The following is a 20,171-nucleotide window of genomic DNA, read 5'->3' on the forward strand; positions in this document are numbered from 1 at the left end:
TGGCGCTGTGGAGGAACGAGTGGTGGATCTAACAGAGAAGCAAAGAAAACTATCTGCAGACAGCCTGTCACTCAAAGCAGTCACGCCCTGAATTATGCGTGACTTCAAGCCTTAATAAAATATAAATGGGTGAGTTGTATAAAAATGTAACCCCTGTACAATTGTCATGAAGTGAAAAATAATTATAAAGACCACAACAGTTTTTGTACCAGACTGCGAACATATCTGCTGTAAAATTGGGCATTTTAACATGGGGGTCTGTAGGGATTGACTCGCTTTTGGAGCCAGCCCCAAGTGGCAATTAGAGGAACTGCAGTTTTTGGCACTTCGTGTTGGCTTCATTTTTGTCCAAAACCAAACAATATTTAATTTACTGCCATAAAAGATGAAAAAGCAGCCAAACTTTACAAGTGAGAAGCTGGAACTAGGGAGTGTTTGCCGTTTGTGTTACCAAAAAAAAAAAAAAAAAAAAAAATTGTACCGGCTTCATTTGCTCTCTAGTCAACGAATCAATCAATCTATTGTTTCAGCTCTAAAAAGAGTTTGTTCGCATTTCAGTTTTTGTTTCTTGGTCTGACTTTGCTTTTGACTTTGGATATGTCCGCAATTTGCCTCTTAATAGTACATCACTTTTTATATTAAAAAAAGTCAAAAGTTCTTCTGAAATATGGTTCTAAGATACAGGCTTGTAGAAATATACAAATATTTGGCATCTTGAACCACATGCTAATTTGTTAATAAAGGCGCAGTATGTTTTCTGGAGATAGTTTATTGTCATCAAATACTAATGCTTTGGATTGGTGGCTAAGTCTGACTACCAACCCAAGGTCATTAGGATTTGACAACCTGGGAATGAGAATGAACTATCTTTCTCCAGAGTTATTTACAGCAAAATCTTCACATATATTGTTTAAGATGGTGCCAAACAAGCTGCTCCTGGAATAAAATCTGTTATGTTGAACATGGTTTTCAAATTGAACGAATCTTAAAAAAACAGCTGAAACTTGCATCTGTGCTGCTGTTCTTGTGTTTGCGTGGGACTGCTGTCTTCTTTGGAGGCAACGAGGGAGCGAGAACGTGAACGAGGGATGTCTGTACCGGCACAGCAGGCAGGAGGCAAAAAAAAACAAAAAACAAACAAACAAAAAAAACAAGTCCTCTTTAGAAGCTGAGCTAAAAATCTATAAATACACCCTGGATTCTCTGTTTGGACACCTGACTGTGGCGCTTATACAAGAAATTACTGGCAACACATTTGTTCATCTGTCTCCCCAGCCCCCTCCTCCTCATCTTATCAACCCCAGACGTAATTACAAGTCCACACAGAGTTCTCACAAGAAGTGTTGGGAGGATTTTATGAGATGCAGTGCTACCATCGCTGCCTAAATTGTGGGCAGTAAGGGACAGTATGAAAATTATTTGTTACAAAAGAGGGGTCTGACTTTTGGGGGAAACCAGGGGAGGTAATTTCCATGTTTTCTCACCCAAGACGTAAATTCTATTTCAGTCTTCTCTTGCAAGACTAAAAAAATAAATGTATGCCTATGTACAGGACAGCATTTTTTCGCAAAAGGGAGGAAAGTTAAACATGTCAACTTGGTGGAGTATGTAGACGAGGACCCGCTCCTTGTGTAGGTACAAACAGCTCATTTTGAGGGAAGGAAAACACAAAAAATCTTATTTTCAAGTGATATTATTTTTGCCAAAATATCCCCCCCTAAATCCTACACACTGAACCTTTAAAATAAAGTGACTGTAAAGAATTCCCTTTGTCTCCTCTGACCACAACTGTCTCACGGCACACTCCTGTTTATTGTGCTCTCTCTCATCTAATACTCCAAACTTGACAGACCTGATGAGTGATTGCCCATAAACCATATGTCAGACAAATCAATAATCATTACCTGTTACACCTGTTACCTGTGGACGTCGACATCACTCATTTGCCTGTGCTGTAAGTTGTAATGTACGATTAGCAGCTATGTGAAAATGATATCATCAGAACATTGCAGTTTATTGTTTGCGCTTTGCTTCTTTTAGTTATTATTGATAATGTGTTGCAAGTTGAACCAATCAAAACATGTTTTACTATATTTCAGATATTTGGGAAAGGTGTAGTAGTTATGTTTTCTATTTCAATAGGAGGGTTGAAAGAAGATAACTCCAGGGACAGCCTTCCTTTTTTCAGCCTCTCTCCCCACCCCAATAATTTTGGCACAATCCCTAAGACCCAATTTCATCAGATTCCTGCCTTTATTCCAGGCACTATAAACAAGCGTATACTTCTTTTGATTTGTTTTGGCACTGCTGGACAATAAATGAATTCAAATTAATTCTAAGTTCAGTTATTTAAGGCACTGAATAAATTAAAAAATGTCAAGTCTTACATATATTGTCTCTGCACAGGCCACTTTTAAGTCTCTTAATATACAAAAAAAATCTCGTTGGATAACCTTAATTTATTGACCTATTACAGCCAGAGCATGCCAGCCATTCTTTACATTTGTGCAATTATTTTTCCATAATCTGGTAATATTCCAGATATTCTGGTGCTGTTACATAATGGAGCTCAGTATCGTCGTGCCGTCTGTTGTCCCACAGATAGGAGGACAGAGAGGACGGAGCAGGTCAGTCTCCACCCATCACTCCTACTGTGGTGGTCTGGTCGTAAAAGAGACTGAGATGGAGCCACAAACAATGTTTTTACCATCCTGTATCCGTTACATCTTAAGAATAGATCATTCTGATAGAAAGAAAAAATAAAGTGCCATTACATATCAAACAGCTGAATAACAATCATATGATGAGAGCAGGATGTTCTGGCAGAGTGCCTGGTGCCACCTTCTGTCACCGACCCACAGACCAGCCAGGTCATTAACAGAATACAGTTGACACTCGGGTACAGTAGTCAAGAGACTCTTCATAAGGAGCATGATTCCTCTGGGTCATTATTACTTCATTAGATAATTAGCACACTCCAGCAGACATCAGTGAGCAGCAGCATGACTCGACTGCCACTGACATCAGCCAGTCTTGTAAACATGACAACATCACGAGTGGCCTAACTGGAAAGCCCATGTGTCACACACAAATGATAAGTTCTGTAAAGCGCAGACCCCCAAACACACATGATTATCCTCTTGTTAGGTCAATACTTTCACATGCTCAAACATCACATGTACAACTGCTCTCACATGTGAGCACTTAAACACATGCAATTACACCTGCATGAGCACACTCGCATACCTATTACACTTCTAGTTTTAGCCTTTATGTGTATGACAGTGAGCAGTCAGGCTGTTGAAAGAGGCCCAGCTGGTGGACCAGAGGACTCCTGGTTCAACAACCTAAAGGGGACACCGCTGTGAGACGTATGCATTCAGCTGTGGACAGGAGAAATAGGTAAACAGCTCCCTCAGGGCGAGGTATGGATCAACAACGACAAAGAGAGAGCAGAGCTACCTCGCTGTTGTGACTATACACCTTTACAGGTTCAGTGTGTAGGATTTAGTGGGATATATTGGCAGATATAGAAAAATAGAATATAATAAGTATGCTTTCTTTAGGGTATAACTACCTGAAAATAAAAATTGTCATGCTTTTGTTGCTTTAGAATGAGCCATTTATGCACACATAGGGAGTGGGTCCTTGTCGATGGGGAGGCCACCATGTTTCTACAGAAGCCCACAACAGACAAACCAAACACTGGCTCCATATAGGACCATCCATGTTTTTGCATTGGCCACAGTAATCAGCAGTGTCTCTAGGACCTGGTCTGTTTGTTTTACACAGAAGAGACCTCTGCGGTTAATTCGGCTTTCGCTAAAATGTCTGGATCTTAAGTTATCGGAGAAAGAAGGTGAGCACACGAGAAGGTGCTGGGCTAGCGGCCTCTTTGATGAGCCAAACAGTGTCAGAAATACCGATTTGTAACGTGTGACTGCTTTATTCAATGTCTTTATGGCTTTAAATGATGTGGGGGCTCATTTATAAAACAGTGGGTAGGATCCATACTAAAAATATACTTACTGAAAAAGGCAAAAATGGCGTGTGCTATAAAAACATTCAACAGTTTCTCCAATCAGGCTTCCATCTCACCAACTCCATCGCCAATTTCCCGTCTCCAGAATGTTCGTAAGTATGGGTAAAAGTTTCTCCCATCATGTCTGTTTTTATAGATCACAACTCTTGTGTAGGCCTCATTCAGGCCTTGTTTTGTGTGTATGCAATGTTTATAAATTAGACCCCTGATCTGACTTCTGAATGTCTTGATCAGAAAAATGGTGAGCACAGAACAGCAAGTGCTGGGCTAGCATCCTGACTGTGACAACCCAAACAGTGTCTGAGAAATACTGATTTGTTACGTGAGACTGTTTCATTCAGTGTCTTAACCTGATCGGTTTGATTTGGAGTGTAAGAGACCTCTGGATAATTCGACTCCCAATTAAAACCTTCTTAACAATGAACACTGAAGGAATTTAACAGATGTTTTAGCTGGTTGCAACTTGCTGTCCTCACCACTAGATGCCACTAAATCCCCCTAATCTTCCACAGTGTTCCTTTAAACCTGCTGAACTGTCCTTTCTAGCCTCTGTTTTAATAATAAAAAAAAAGTACTGGCCAAAAGCAGAACAGACTGAAAATGTATGAGTAATAAATCTGCTAATCTGAAGCAGAACAGAATGTGAATGAGCGAGTACATAAAGAGGTCAGGGGTGTTTCAGCGCGGAAAGTGCTCTGTGCAGGTGCTTGTGCCTGCGCTCCCCCTCTCCGCTGCATTGTTCCACTGTTGGCATGCGAGCGAGAAGGAAAGCGAGGTCAGTTTCCATTATGCACAGCAGCATAATCCCCGCTTGTGTAATTCCCTTTTAAAAAGCCTCCTTCTGGTGTTTCCCTGGAGTTGACAAACCTGCATTCCAACGTGGACTGGCTGCCACCCGCTGGCTGATTTCCCCCCCTCGTGTTGCCGCCAAATTTCCCACTCAGAACACTCCATCTCCTCGTTTGCCTCAAATCCTGCCTTTTGTTTTTGCCAACAGCAGATCTCACACTCTTCTCACCAACAGACCTTTACACTAAATCAGCGTCATCACAGGGTGACGATGCTTCCTCTTCGGGCCACGGTTCCTCCTCACTGACACCACTCTTCAAGCCTAACATGCAACATGTGCACCCTCTGCCCGTGAGCAGATTAGTGCCCTATCTAAAACCACTACAATCAAATCCCGCCGGATTAATTCATAGTACTAACCGAGCCATTCTAAAACCATTGCTTTGTTGTTCACTTCTGCTTTTTGCGCTGCCGATGTCGACTTCTACCGGGCCAATTATGCCACTCAAGTGGGAGTTTTCAATATATGGTATTAGCAGCATCTTTATTAAAAGCAAATTATTCCTCCCACAGAACATTAGCCACGGTGCTCTGCCCCCTCTCCAATTTTCTTTGCTCCACAGTTGGCATCAGTCGGTCCCACATGGGGGAAATATAATCTAATATTCTGTGTCCCCAAGTAAACCTCCAGTCAAACAGCAAACACACATTTCTGATCATACTCCTCACACAGCCTGGAAGAGCTCACAAAACATCTGAATTCAGACATAAAACCAGCCATAACTTTTGTTCCAGACAGTTTAAGCAACTTGTTAAATTTAGGTGAAGAACAAAGTGCCATTTGTCATGGGACCGCTACGGGGCGAATGCATCTCCAAGGGTGGTATGACTCAGATCTGCATGTGACTGTTAAATAAGAGTACCCAAGGGTTGTGTCAGCCCCTTGCACTGTGATTTAGCCCTATGTAGATTAAAGCATGGACACAAAAACACTTCGGACAGCACCTTGTGTTAAACAGGAGTTATTACTGCAAGGCCAATAAAAGGAGGCACTTATGATGAATGGCAGCACAAGTCTCAGGACAAGCAAAACAACATTAGCACCCCATGAACCCAGAAAAGGGCTCCCTTGCTGATCACTGAAGTAATGATGAAGAAAAGGCAGAGAGACCAGAGCTGGCTGAGTGTAATCTATGCAGCCCACAAACTGCGGTTTAATTAAACTGAGCTTCAGATGTTGCACACACTCAGCATAAAACCAAAAGCCTTCAATAATAATTCTGGGGTCCATCTACTGTTAGTGTTTTCCCCTGAAGGAGTGCGCACCAGTGCCATCGCTGGTCCACTGCTGGATCATCAGCTCTGGTCAAACAACTGCACAGGGAATCAGGACAAACACACGGGTCCGTGATACTGACATTTTCCTTGCTTCTTGTGAGAACCAAGATGTCCATTCAGTTCTTGGGAAATGGCGATGGTAAACAAGTTTGTCATCCGAGAAAGATTTTTCACAGACCATGAACATCCATTCTGATTCATACTTTCTTTGTGTCCCTGATGGGATTTTGTTTCATTAGCAATAATGCGCCCTGACAAGTGCAACATGAATGAGTTAATTGTAGTCAGTCAGACTCTCGGTCAGACTCAGAGACAAGCGTTTCAAATGATTTATGTAACACTGAATTTTTTTTTTTTTTTTTTTTTTTTTTTTTCCAGAAAACTGGTGCTGCTATTCTCCAATTTGCTGGAGTCGTGTTTCTCAAATCTCCAATAATAATAGCACTATAGCACATTTCAAAACACAGTTACAAAGTGCTTTACGAAAAAATTAAACATTTTAAAACACAAAAGAAATGAAACAAACTAAAATCACCAAGATAAGACAATAACATAGCGATAAAATAAACAGCTCCAATAAAATCAGAATATACTTTCCAAAGAAGTATTTTTTTAGGAGAGATTTAAAGACTCATGACTCAGACAGCCTTATTTACATATATATTGTGCAGTTGGTGAACGCAGAGCTGGCGTGACCCACAGTCAAAACAGCCAAAACTTATAACAATAAGACTCTGAAATTATGTCCATGAATCATGTCATGAAGAAAGCTTATTGTGTGATTTTATCTTACCAAAAACAGATCAACTTGTTTTGAGACTAAGTGCCATTTTCTTGATATATTTGCAGTGATTTGACTCATCCTGTTTCAAAAAATGGACCCTGATCCGTCAATATTTCAAACTCCACTGACAGATTTTGTTTCCCCATTTTCAGGGAACAGTGTGTAGGATTTAGTGGCATCTAGCAGCGAGGACTGCAGATTGCAACCAGCTGAAACTTCTTCCAAGTGCCAAGCATGAACTCACAGTTAGGATTCCTTCAGTGTTCACTGTTCCCGAGGTTTTTACCATGAGCAGAATTACTCACCAAGGTTTTCTCCTCTCCAAAACATACGACGCAGGTGATTTAAATCACTAAAAACACTTAAAAAAGCAGTTTCACGTCACAAATTCGTGTTATTTCAAAGCTCTGGTGGCTGACATGAAAATGCAAGTGGTTCTGTTTTGGGCTACTGTAGAAACACAGTGGTGCAACATGGCGGACCTACTCCCTGTGTAGATACACATGGCTCATTCTTAGGTAAAGAAAGCACAAATGTTATTACTTTTAGGCAATTATACACTAAAGAAAACACGCTTCTTATATTCCATTTCTGCCAATATAGCCCCTTAAATCCTACACACTTGACCTTTAAGCTAAAAAAAAAAGTCCAAATTATTTGTTAAAGTGCCATTTTTGCAGTGTAGTATATAGCAAAAGCAACAACAAACACGTTGCATCTACATCATAGTCATGCACAGCTACAATCACAGCCACTTATACTCCCAACAACTGAAAAGGTCAGCCGGTCAGCTGAGGTGCCTCAGATCTGCATCTATGACAGGATTATTCACGAGACCAAGGCCCAAGAACAAAGAAGTCATATGATCAGCTCACAGTGACGACGCAAAGCAGTGGTGTGATCAGAGGAAGGAGGACTGGAGCTGAGGAAAAATCCGTGGAATGTGAAGTGCAGTCTGGTGCCTCCGGTGCGGAAGACATTTGAATGGGGGGGAAAAAAAGGTAATCCTGGAGGATTAGGAGGAAAATTTAGCACATAATCTTGTCATTTGGCACTCATTTCAATGGGACCCCACTGTGACTCAGAACTATTCCTGTATTGTGACCATTTATGTGTGAACACTTTGAAAGTCAGTGGTGTGAAAATGTTTGTTTTGCTTGTTTATATGTAAAAAAGCAGGTTATAGCACCAATGATTCACTAATCCCTGAGGGGTGTCTGCCTGCTGTGACCAGTAATGAAGTAAAAGCCAGTTAGTACTTACTGGGTCACATGTGATGATGCAGAAAAGAAACCCACAGTAAATTCTGAAATTACTTCCTAAATTGTCTGCCCCCTGGTGTCATCCTCCATGAGCTAAACAAACATACAACCCCAATATTGAGTTGCATCTAATTTAGCAAAAAATAATTATTCTCATGGCTTACAGGGACAGTTCTCCTCAAAATCGAAAATACAGATTTTTCTTCTTACCTATTATATCTAGATTGTTTTGGTGTGAGTTGCAGAGTGTTGGATATATCTGCTGTAGAAATGCCTGCCTTCTCTTGAATATAATGGAACTTGGCTTGTGGTGCTAAACACCCCCAAAAAATGCGCTTGAAAAACTCAACAGCAATGTCTCTTTCCAGATATCAAGACTAGGTTACTTAAGATAATTCACGTAGGAAGTCATGAGTGAACTATTTTCCCTCCACCGAACCCATACCCATAGCATACATCCACTGCTAGCTCACCTAGCACCACTGAGCTAGCAAACATTAGAGCCAAGCAGCAGCCTCCAGGGCTTAAAAATGAAGCCACATTTACAGCCTGGAACAAAAAAAACAAAAAAAAGTTAGGCTTTAGTTAGGTAATGTAACCATGACTTAACTCCAGATTCAGAGTATAGGTGTAGCCTTAGCTGTTGCTATTTCAGTGTGTTGTCAGGCCTAATTGTAATGTTTTGGTTGCCAAAAATGTCTCATTCGGCTTTTGGTTGTAGTTCAAGACCCTGTAAAGAGTGGGATGTTCAGTTTTTTTGGGTAAGTAACATCACAAATACATAGTTTTAAGCCAGTCTTTTGCAAAAATTAGCATTATCACAGCTATAATGGTTGTAAATGCACCATGCTAACTAAGCTAGCAGCTAGCGTTAGGGTTATCGCCACCCACTCGTCCAAATATGGTCACTTGTGGCTCCAAAAACAGCAAGATGACGATGGTCAGAATGCTTCAATGCTTTAAAATGACAGCCTACAAACCAATGGATGACATAACGGTGGCTATATCCATTATATTATACAGGTTATGGTTACAGCTCAGGTAGAGAGGACACCATTAATATTTACATTTCACACAATCATGAGCACAAGCCTCTCATCCCTTCCTTTTACGCTGTGACATGGTCTCCTTTATACATTTACACTTCAACTTAGATTTAGAGGAGTTGTACGAGCAGGTAGCCCGTACATCCTGTATCGTCAATTAATCACAGTACAAGGAGAACATACTGTATCTGCAGCATGAAATTGCTTAATGATGCTAAACCTCTAACCTCTAACAGCTTTAATGTCATGTTTTCCACTCTGAGTCATGCAGGATCACATGAAGCTCAGATGAACCATGTTTGTTAAAGGCTGAGGCAATTCAAATGACGTGGAACTGACAAACTGAGACAAACAGATCTCTTGCCAAAGCTTCCGGTACATTTCAATCAATAATATCATGAAAAACATATCTTTTATTTTGTAGCCTGATGCAGATGTCAGCAGTGTCAAGGAACCGTCAGCATAGAGCCCAGTATAACTAATTATAGAGAATGCTGCTTCCTTTAAGAATACCAAAGACGCTGTAACACAATCAATATCTGACCCTTTTAATAGCCCTTTCAGTGCTTATTGCAGCACAAGTGATCTAAACTGAGTCAGAACAATAGAGGCCCGACAAGGTGAATTAAAGCAGCATGTCAGCTTAAAAACTTCATAACTATTGAGTGTCACTTGAGTTTTCCTACATTTTTAATGATGTATCATTCATCTTAGAACAACGTGTTCCCTTAAACAGAGTTCATCCATAGTTTTCTGCATATTCAGTGATATTCTGACTGAATTAGTCATGCTCTGTGCATTAATTTGTGGATCAAATCATACAAGAGTATAAATTATGATTGCACATAAGGGAATTTCCTAGCTCTAAGTGTCTTGATAAAGACTTCAATTGTTCTGGTGTTGTTTGTCTCAAATTTTGACATAATAAGGAGAACTTCATTATATAATTGGAGGAAAATTACTCATGTAAAACAGTATTAATTGATTTTTTTTTGCCTGCTTGGGGGCAACAGAACAAGCTGTTGATAGAGCTGACACCTAGGGATGTCACAACAACCGATACTTTGGTACAAAGTCGATGCCAAAATTCTGAAAACATGATGATACATTTTTCTCCAGCAGCTACCGAAGGTACCGTGCATGTAGTTCTTCCAGACCCGACGGAGCAGCAAGTGTTATGATCTGCCATTAAATGCCAAGGGAAGAAGTGGACAATGGCAACACGTGCAGTGACAGCTCCGTTTCTACCCGTCAAGAAAAGCATATTCTCCTGAGGCCAGTGTATTTTGTTAATTCTTTGCAATGGGAGCACCGCATATTTACACTATGCTACAAATGCTAGCAACATGACAAGACACTAAGTATCTGTTCTGTGCTAAGAGCTGCACTTTTCAATGCCATCCAGCCATCTAGTCATACTAGAGTAGGGGCGGGACAAATAACCTACCACAAAGACCAACCATCATATCTTACACGCACAACAACAGAGTAGAAATACACATGCTAATATACTAAAGACTATATATTAATGTTTCCTCGACCGCAAAATCTCAAGGACCCATATAGACCGGCAGATCTATAATTTAATTTAAATGTTTATAATAAAAGGACTGTATCTTGAAGTACATGTGATTCATTGTTATGTTTCTTTTTCACTGTGGTATCGAACTGGGTATCAAGACCCATCGTATCTCCCTGGCATTGGTATCTATAACTCAATCTCTGGTATTGTGGCACACCTATTGACAGCCTTATAATGTTATGGCAAACATGTTCATAAACAGTTGTACATCCAACTGACATGGAGCAACATTAACATGCATTTGCAGTCATGTTTTTATCCACCTGATGATTGTAATTCAAATATTCACTTTTCTTTTGGCTTTTTTATTTGTTTCCTGAGGGAACTATCTGGTTCTTCAGCTTCGACATGCTCCACCACATTGAGCAGATAGGCCCTTACTTTGTTTGTGTGCTGTTTGGTGCTTGGCAGGTAGTATATGGTGGTCTTTCAGGGGGTTTTTGCTGGGAGAAAACATTGCAAGGAGGAGACCAAAACAACAAACTCAAAGAGGATAAAATGGTCTGTGAAGCTGAGGAAAACTGCAGAGTTGATTGATATTTCTCTGTTGGTCCATCCTTATTAGCGCCTTCTTTCACATTACAAACAATCCATTGAAAAAACATAACTAGTGCAGCTTTAATCTCACAGCATACCTGGCTCTGAACAGTTCTTCGGCTCCGTTTCGTTGTCTGGTACTGACGCCATTAGCCGTCTTCCCCAGTGTTCATGGTCCGGATGTCCCTCCACGATCATGCCATGGCCTGCACCAGAAAACAAAACACCTCTGTTTATCATACATTCAACATACAGTAAATAAGCATGTCACTGAGTATGCCAGTTTGCAGCACATGTTGGAGCTTAACGCTAAAGGTCTTTTGGAAACCGTTCTAAAAGCCCTTTTCTTTTGCTACAGTGAAACCTTGAAACTCCATTTTGCACATTGTAAAAAAAAAAAAAAAAAAAAAAAAATCAAAACTAACATGGCCGCTCAAGCACAGAGTATGTCTCATGACCCAAAACATCCATGATCATGATCACGGTCATTAATCCAAACAAGGTTGCTTTCCTTTAATCCCTTAAAAGTTTTCGTTTCTGTAGATATGACATTTTCATCTGGCGGCGGCAATAACACATCAACATGCAGCTGCCGTGCCATTATGTTTTAGGGTGGGAGAGTGGGAGGAGGAGCGTACAAGTTTCATTTTTCATTAAACTGCTCTTAAGCCTCCGTAATGAGGATATAAAAAACTGCTGTCCCAAATCTATTATGTAAAATCATACCAACGAGCCGAGTGGCGTTTGAACTCAGTGTCTCAACACAAGTGCAACGTTGAATTGACAAAAGCGGCAACTTGCTGCAGGATGATTAAACAGTATTGCTCTATACGCAATTATGAGCACATCACTGGGGAAAACCCTGAAGACAGATGGTCTGTGTTTGATTCATGTACAAGTTGTTCAGATTACCTCTGTCTGGCTTTCCCTGCAGGTTGCACAATGGTTATTAAAGACTTTGTAGCAGTGGACTCACATGATCTTTTGAGCTTTTGTAAGTGTCTCACTGACCATGTGAATTTGCCCGTATGATCACTCAGGAGACTAGTTCCCCTTCAGGCAATGATTTTGCAGAAGTTATGGTTAAAACAAAGGAGACTTCTACTACTTAAAAGGGTGACAAATTGAGGAATTCTGAAATTAAGACAATACACTGACAATTTGAGGACATCTAGGAACATTTTCCTGCTTTTAACAGTCAAACATTAGATAGAATATAGTAGAGCTAGACCAATAAATCCAATGACATTAACTTATTGCAGATACATCAGTATTGGTGTATACCAGGGATGTACCCAAATACATTACTTGCAAAAGCACAGATACTGTGGTGGAATAATGGTTAATAATTCTACCTGAAACTGCTTGTTATTATTAATTAACAGTAAAATGAAATCTTAAAACCTGTAGTTTTTAGTTGTAGTCTGTGTTTAAGTAATGCACCAAAATTTGGATGTATCCTATGTGATCATGTACCTGTAATTTGGCTGCAGTCACATGACCAATGCATTGGTGTGAGCGAAGAAAATAGTGGATGGGTCACTAAAGACAGGACTTGCATCACGACTACAGTGTTTGGAGCCACGTAAAGTTTGAGTGAACTTTTGAGTAATTTTAAAAAGGTACATCTTCAACGTGTTTCTAAACCTAATGGAATTTTACATTAAGTACACCTCATCATTCATAAAAGGGGGGAAATTTGTTCAATATTATATAAGACCAAAAAAAAAAAAAACCAAAAATCCTCAGGCTACTTTCTTTCTACCGAACCACACCCACCACCCATATCAGTGCAAAGCAGGAAGCATGCATCTACTCATGAACAAGAAGCTTGTGCTCATGACAGCGTGAGATGTAAAACATTAATGACGTCTTCTTCAGCTAAGCTGTAGCTGTAGTTCATTGTAGCTCGGTAAATGAGAGCTTCCTTCTACACAGTGTTATGGTTGGCGGGTGTAGTTTGGTAGAAAGAAAAGAGACCCTATATGAAACTTCTCACAACAAGGTCTGTGGATTTTTTTGAGTATCTAGGTCATGACTTCTGTAAAGAGCTATTGCTGTTGAGTTTTTCAAATGTATTTTTGGTGCTTTGAGCGCCACAAGCAGAGTGCCATTTAGTTCCATTATACTGGAGAGAAGGCAATCCAGACTGTTAAATAGCATGGCAGGTAAAAGGAAAAATATGGGTATTTGTTTTGGGGGTGAACTGTCCCTTTAAAGTTACTTTATAGACAAGCACATCTTATGTTTGTTACACTGCTTGGTACACTGAACACAAGAAGAATGCAATGAGGCCAACCTGGGATTCTGACAGCTCAGTTACATTAAAGAGACGCGACATCTACTTGCTACTTCGGAACAGAAACAAAGAAATGAGCTCAAACTGGATAAAAAGGCTGTGAATTCACTTCTATCAGACTATACTGAGTAGCAGAGGGAGACAAGAGTGTGCAAGGAACAATAGCACAGCTGTAATGTCATCCTCCAGCTCTGTCCAATCAGCTCAGCAGGGAGATGGACCAAGGACAACCATCCATCAATCACTGTGTGGTCACCTTCCTGACTGCCCCTGACCCCCAGCCTCCGACCATCAGCGTCAGCCTGCTGCAGCTACCTGTCAGAGCTGAGCCTGGCCCTGCTTTTAAAAAACACCTGTTCTAGTCCCCCCATGCGCAGCTCCGTCACACACACACACACGCAGCCCCATCAGCATGCACGACAGCATGTCGTGCCCCACCCCTCTTTATGGAGATGTAACCCAGGAGTAGTACATCAAATCCCATCCATCTGGACTGCTCAGCACATCAACACTCCCCCACACTACTATCAATCAAATGGGTGGTGAGCACGAGGCGCAGGTTTTTACTGTGACGTGACAAATTTGTGTCCCTGTTGTGATGGATGAAAGATGAGAGGGCCACAGCTATTCAATTAGACAGATCTGATTATGGTGAGCTTTGGGTCTCGTGGGTTCAGAGGGGATTTCTAGTTCTCTATTAGACACTTCTCATGCATGTCACCTTGACATCCCACCACCATCACCACTGGTGCTGCTGCTGATGGTCAGACAGGCTCACGAGGAACGCCTTCTGTCAAATACCCCCACATGACGATCACCGTGTGGGTCAGGCTAACTTGATTAAATGAAAAAAGGCAAGCCATTAGCGACAGCGGGGGGCTTACTTTGGCTCCCAGTGCCTGCCTTTGGAGATAAGAGATTTGCACTCGTTGTATGATATCATTCCAGAATAATCTTTTAAGCCTCTTGTTGTTTTTAATGTAATTAATAAAACTCCTGATACATCAGTTAGAGATCTACAGTCAGGCAGTAGTTGTGGTGAATTTACAGCTGCTTTCAGCCCCAGGGCCTAAGTGGTTGCAGATGGAGAGATCCCACGACAGGGTCTGGGGCAAAGGCTTAGGGCTAGAAGCACTTTGAGGGGAGAAAAAAAAATACACCAAGCCCTCTTCTCTTTCATGTCCACATGCAATGATTCCTGATGTTGGCACTGCACAGGTTTATTGTTGCCTTGATATGAACAGCACTATCCTGTGGGCTGTTTTGTCTAGTTAACCTCTGATCCCAATAGTGTGTGTCAGATATCATTCTTCACCAGCAAAATGTCAAGGTTGCTCGTTAGATTACATAACTGTGTGTGAGGCTGTGTGGGATGCTCTGCGTGTCAGTGTTTGCACGAGCCTGAGGTAAGAGTTTTGACATGTGTGCATTTGGAGGGCATGTTGTTTGGTGTGTGTGTGTGTGTGTGCCTGCACGAGGGGATTCACACGCATCACGCATGATCAGCCATCTGAGTCGTTTGCACCGCGCACACCTCGGGCACATCAAGCTATGAATATTGTAACATTTAGCCCAGTGTTTATCCTGCCCTCTTTAAATGATCGTCACTGGCCTCTGCGTAAAAAAAAAAAAATCAGCATCCCTCGATGGCCATGCGGAACCTGGAAGCGTGATGATGCTCGAGTGTGGTTGAGGTGATCCAGTGTGTGCGGTGGTGTGTGAAGCCCCGGGCCAGACGCGATGATGCCAGCATTAACCACCATCCCTGAGCTCCAGTGTAGTGTGACCGACGACGCGCCTGGCGCCAAACAAAAACGCAAACGAAACCAGGACCAAAATTGTGCTCGTTCTGGGATCGGTTACTTGATCGCCGTGTGCATGTGGAGCATGAGGTGTGCGTGTGCAGTGATCATGAGCCTGCCTCTCAAATTAAAAAACGTGCCGCTGCCACGGCGCGCACACTGCGGCATACACGGACAAACAGACGCACGTATCCAACACTGGGATAAAAGAGAAATGCTGTAGCCTGGTAATTAACACGTGCGGCCGACTTTTTCTACTGAGTGTGGTGGGCTTAAAACACCGAGCACATCCTGGGTTATTTGCTGCATTTTAATACAAACTGCACACTTCATGTAAATGGGTAGAAGCACAATCAGAGCATACGCATTTTGGACCTGCTCCATTTGGAAATGCAAACATTATAACGCTTTGATCCCGTGCCCTTGACATTAAAGCGTGTTCAATTGTTCCTGTGATCGATGCTCTGTCATTACAATTAACTGATGCGCGTGTAGGTGCATGTTTTCACTGCAGATTTCCGAGCCGTTCCGCTCCGTCCTCAGCTCCCCGTGCCCCGGAGCATCTCTCCCCCACTCACCTGTCTTGGTCAGCAGCACCGACATGCTCCACGCCGCGAAGAGGACACTGCAGATGAAGCACACCTGCACGAAAAGCATCTCCCTCCTCTTGCGAACTTTAAATATCTTGGAAATTATTGTCTTTTTGGAGGCGCTCGCGGTGTCGGTGTCGTCCCGCTCCATGCTTCGCAGCTCGGCCGGCGGCCACTTTTTTTGCGTCCTTGAGAGACCGAAGAAAACTGCCGCCCCGCTTGCCTCTTCACACGGAACACAGCCGGGATGTGGTCCTCATTTCAAGCCGTCCAGGGCGCAGATGGAGAGTAGTGAAGCGGACAGTTTTTTCCACCCTCCGTTAGGAAGATGCCGTTCAGCTGCTGGGACTGGCAAATTGGGCAATGACACGGCGGTCAAATTCCGATACAGGTCTCCAAATCAAATCAGCTATGCTCCTGGGTTCGGGTTCTGCAAGAGGACGGGTAACGGACCGGCTCCCATTGCAACGTGTATCCTGTCCCGTGAAGGAAAAAAACACATCAGCTGCAATATCCTCTCTCAGTGTAGTTTCTCTGGCATAAAATGCGTCAGCGTACAGTCACAAACGTGGAATCGCTCAGCTGCGCCGTATCACAAACTCCACGCACCTGCGCCTGTTAAGTGAAACCAATCTGTGCTCATCAAGGTTAATTGTTAAATGCGGCCAGCAGTCATGCCGCTCGCCTCTCGCGGGCGCCTCCCCCTTCACACGAATTCCTCCTCAGTGCAGAAAAGCCTGTACTGATGCCAGAAGACCATCAGCTCCCAGCTGCCCTCCTACCATGCGCCCTTCAATGAGACCGGGCCCCTTTAACTTTCCCGAGCACTGCATATGCAAACAGCCAGTAGAAAAACATGCTTTCCTTCCTCTGTATCTCCACTGCCCACCCTGTAACCTCCGGACAACTGCTCATCGATCACACTGGAGTTTTTGCGCGTCCCTGTGAGATCAAACGCACAGGTTGGATATGTGCGATGAGGCGAGCCCTATCATGCTGCTCAAAACAACACGAAACATGCGCATCCCACCAATGCTGTGTTATGAAACCAGATCCAACGTAGGTTTCCTCTCAACACTGGGGGACACACACGTGAAAGAGGGGTGGTTTGGGGGTCCTCTGCCAGAAAATTTTGAATGCCAAACACTTAAAGGTCCAGTGTGTCAGATTTAGGGGGATATAGTGTTACCTAGATGCAGATTGCAACCAGTTGAAACTTCTCCAGGTTACAATTGCATCAGTGTTCATTGATTAGGAGGTTTTTACCAGGAGCCAAATTATCCGCAGAGGTCTCATCCTCTCATAACGAACAGACCAGGTGAATAAAACCAGTAAAAACACTGAATAAAGCATTTTCACATTAAAAATCAGTGTTTCTCCAGTGCTATTTAGCATGTCAGATGGGCCGCTATCCCAGTGCCTGCTAATGTGTGCTCCCTTTTTTTCCTCTGACAACTTCAGATTTAGACATTTAGGAGGGTTTTAATGGGAGAATAATTATCCACGCAGGCATCTTCCTGTCTAAACAAACAGACCTGGTGATTTAAACCGGTAAAAGCAAAGAGTAAAGCAGTTCCCCATCAAAAAAACTGGTGTTTTCCTGAACTGTCATTGTGGAGGGGCTGCGAACTATGGTGGCGGAAGCAAAAACGCAAATTGGCCTATCTAGAGCAGATGTCTGGTTTGTCCATTCTGGGATACTGTAGAAACATGGGGGTGCAACATGGGGATCTCTGTGGACAAGGACCCGCTACCTATGTGGATATAAATGACTCATTTAAAGGTAACAAAAACACAAGGGTTCTTATTTTCAAATGATTGTACACTTGAGAAAATACTTATATTCCATTTCAGCCAAAATATCCCCTTAAATCTTACATATTCATTCATCCATTAATTTTTTCTAACCGCTTATCCTATCCCAGCTGAGTCACCAATTAACCTAAACTGCATCTGGACTGTGGGAGGAAGCCGGAGTACCCATAGAAAACCAACGCTTACACAGGAAGAACATGCAAACTCTGCACAGAAGGGCTCCCCTACCACAGGGTTTGAACCCTCCATCCAGGAACACACATGCTACACACTGGACCTTTAATTTCCTTCAAGTGAATTTTTATGTACCAATAAGAGCCTTTTCTGCATGAATTTAATTTCGTCAAAACAAAAATCCTCTGCTACTGTTACGTTTTTATTGGGAGGGGACATACATTATGGTGTTCTATATGCTGAGGAGGTTGTGTGCCCTGGGTCCCACCCCCTCGAAATCTACGCCTATGGTCCATAGCACAGCCCCTTTAATAACTGGCCTGCAACTCACCTGCTATCCTCATTTTGATATCATGCTGAATAATTGAGGTTATAGATCTTCAGCCCCACTCCCTTCCAAATCTGCAACCATGAAATAATTCCTCATTGCCTAAAGGTTCCTTTTGCCAAGATTATAATGCTTCAGAAAATTGCCTCACACAAACAGAGCTTGGACCTGCACATACTAGGAATGAATAATGTAATGGGGACCTTACTGTCAGTGTGGCAACAGTAAATTAAATGTGGGTAAAATATGTCCTGCAGTCAGTGATCACTATAAAACAAACAATTACCATTATAAGGGGAAAAATCAATTCTCCTGTGCCTTCGGAAAAGCATTAATATGAAAGAGCCCCACTTCACTTTTATGTGTCATGAATTTTCCACAAATGTATATGTCAGTTTAAAATGCTGAGTGGAGCTGGATTTAGCCTGCACTACAGTCCTAATTAGTGTTTGATCGTTGGCAGCTCAGCAAATGTGTCACCCAACAGGCCAACTGAGGACTCGGTAGAGTCCTGGGGGCTACCGTGTGACCGCTGAAGCTCAGGTGTCGCTGCTCACCTATTATTTGGTGTTAGCTGTTGTCACCTGGAGCTGTCACTTTGTGTTACAGTAAATAAACTGTTTTATTTTCTGGACTTCAAAATGTACCTTCTATGGAAATATCAATATATGAGTAGATGTTATACTTTGGTATGATTTATTATGAGAGCGCAAGTGAGGAAAATTCACCAAAAACAGGCTAGATATTCCCAAGATGGTATCTCTTTTATCCATTTTTTATTGTTTCCTCCCTCAACACACAGAAGACAGAAATTCTAAGTTGTTTGTTTTAAAATTAAATTTTGCAGCAGTGTTGTTAAGAAAAGCCCTGTCGCCCTGCTGTTTACTATCTCCTCTGTTATTACCCAGCTGTATTTATAGTCTGCTCCCAGAAATAATTAAGTCACTAACCATTACTGAACTTTTAATAGTTTTGGCCCATTCAATTAAAAGCAGATGATGTTTCCACTTAAAAGAACTTTAGGAAAATTGTTGCACATTTTGGGAGGTATGCCTATTCACTTTACTGGGGAGTTACAGAGGGTTAGATGTGATTCTCATGTCTGTCACTTTGAATAAGCATATTATAAACACTGGAAAACAAGGGAAAGAGCTGGCTGGGCTCTGTGTGAAGATAACAAAATCAGCCTACCAGTACTTATAAAGCTTCTTTGTTTAATTCATACAAAGCTTAAGTGTTAATATAACAATATGTAATATTAAATTCTTGGCTGGGCTTTCATACAGTGTGTGAATGTATAAAATAATGGACATAGCCACCGTGACACCCACTTGTTTATGGACTCCTGTTTCGAAGCCTCAAGTTTACCATTCAAGCCGTCGCCATGTTGGATTTTTGGAGGCAGAGGTGACCATATTTGGAGGAGAAGATGGAGCTAACGCTAGCTGCCAGCTTAGTTAGCACGGTGCATTAACGGCTGTAGTTAACTGTGCTAATACTAATGCTAATGCTAATATTCGCTAGCAACAAATAGGCTTAAAAGCATTAAAACAAGATGTACTTACCAGGAAAACTGAACACACCAGAGAGTCTTTTAGTACAACCAAACGCTATACAAGACTTTTTTAGGCACCCAAAATGTTGCAAGTAACTTTCATGGGCTAAAAACATTTAAATAGCGACAGCTACGGCTATACTCTGTGAATCAGTGGTTACGCCATGTAAACGTCAAACCAACGTGGTCACCAACGTTGTAGCGACTCTATGGGTGCCAACCGTTAAA

General features: G+C 42.0%; 1 protein-coding gene across 3 annotated transcripts in view; it reads right to left on the reverse strand.

The window, feature by feature from the left end:
• The window catches only part of slc24a4b (solute carrier family 24 member 4b), a 46,456-nt gene extending 29,363 nt beyond the window's left edge, over positions 1-17,093 (reverse strand). For 2 of the 3 annotated variants that reach the window (XM_049590038.1, XM_049590037.1), the window contains exons 1-2: positions 16,060-17,093; positions 11,479-11,586 (exon numbers count right to left, since the gene is read on the reverse strand). In XM_049590038.1, the coding sequence (XP_049445995.1) occupies positions 11,479-11,586; positions 16,060-16,222 (271 nt within the window). In that variant the 5' untranslated portion in view covers positions 16,223-17,093. The remainder of the gene's footprint in view (positions 1-11,478; positions 11,587-16,059) is intronic. The other variant, XM_049590039.1, reaches the window with a different exon arrangement.
• Positions 17,094-20,171: the final 3,078 nt, after the last annotated feature.

This window comes from Epinephelus fuscoguttatus, linkage group LG11, assembly GCF_011397635.1.
Source record: "Epinephelus fuscoguttatus linkage group LG11, E.fuscoguttatus.final_Chr_v1".
Taxonomy (NCBI): Eukaryota; Metazoa; Chordata; class Actinopteri; order Perciformes; family Serranidae; genus Epinephelus; species Epinephelus fuscoguttatus.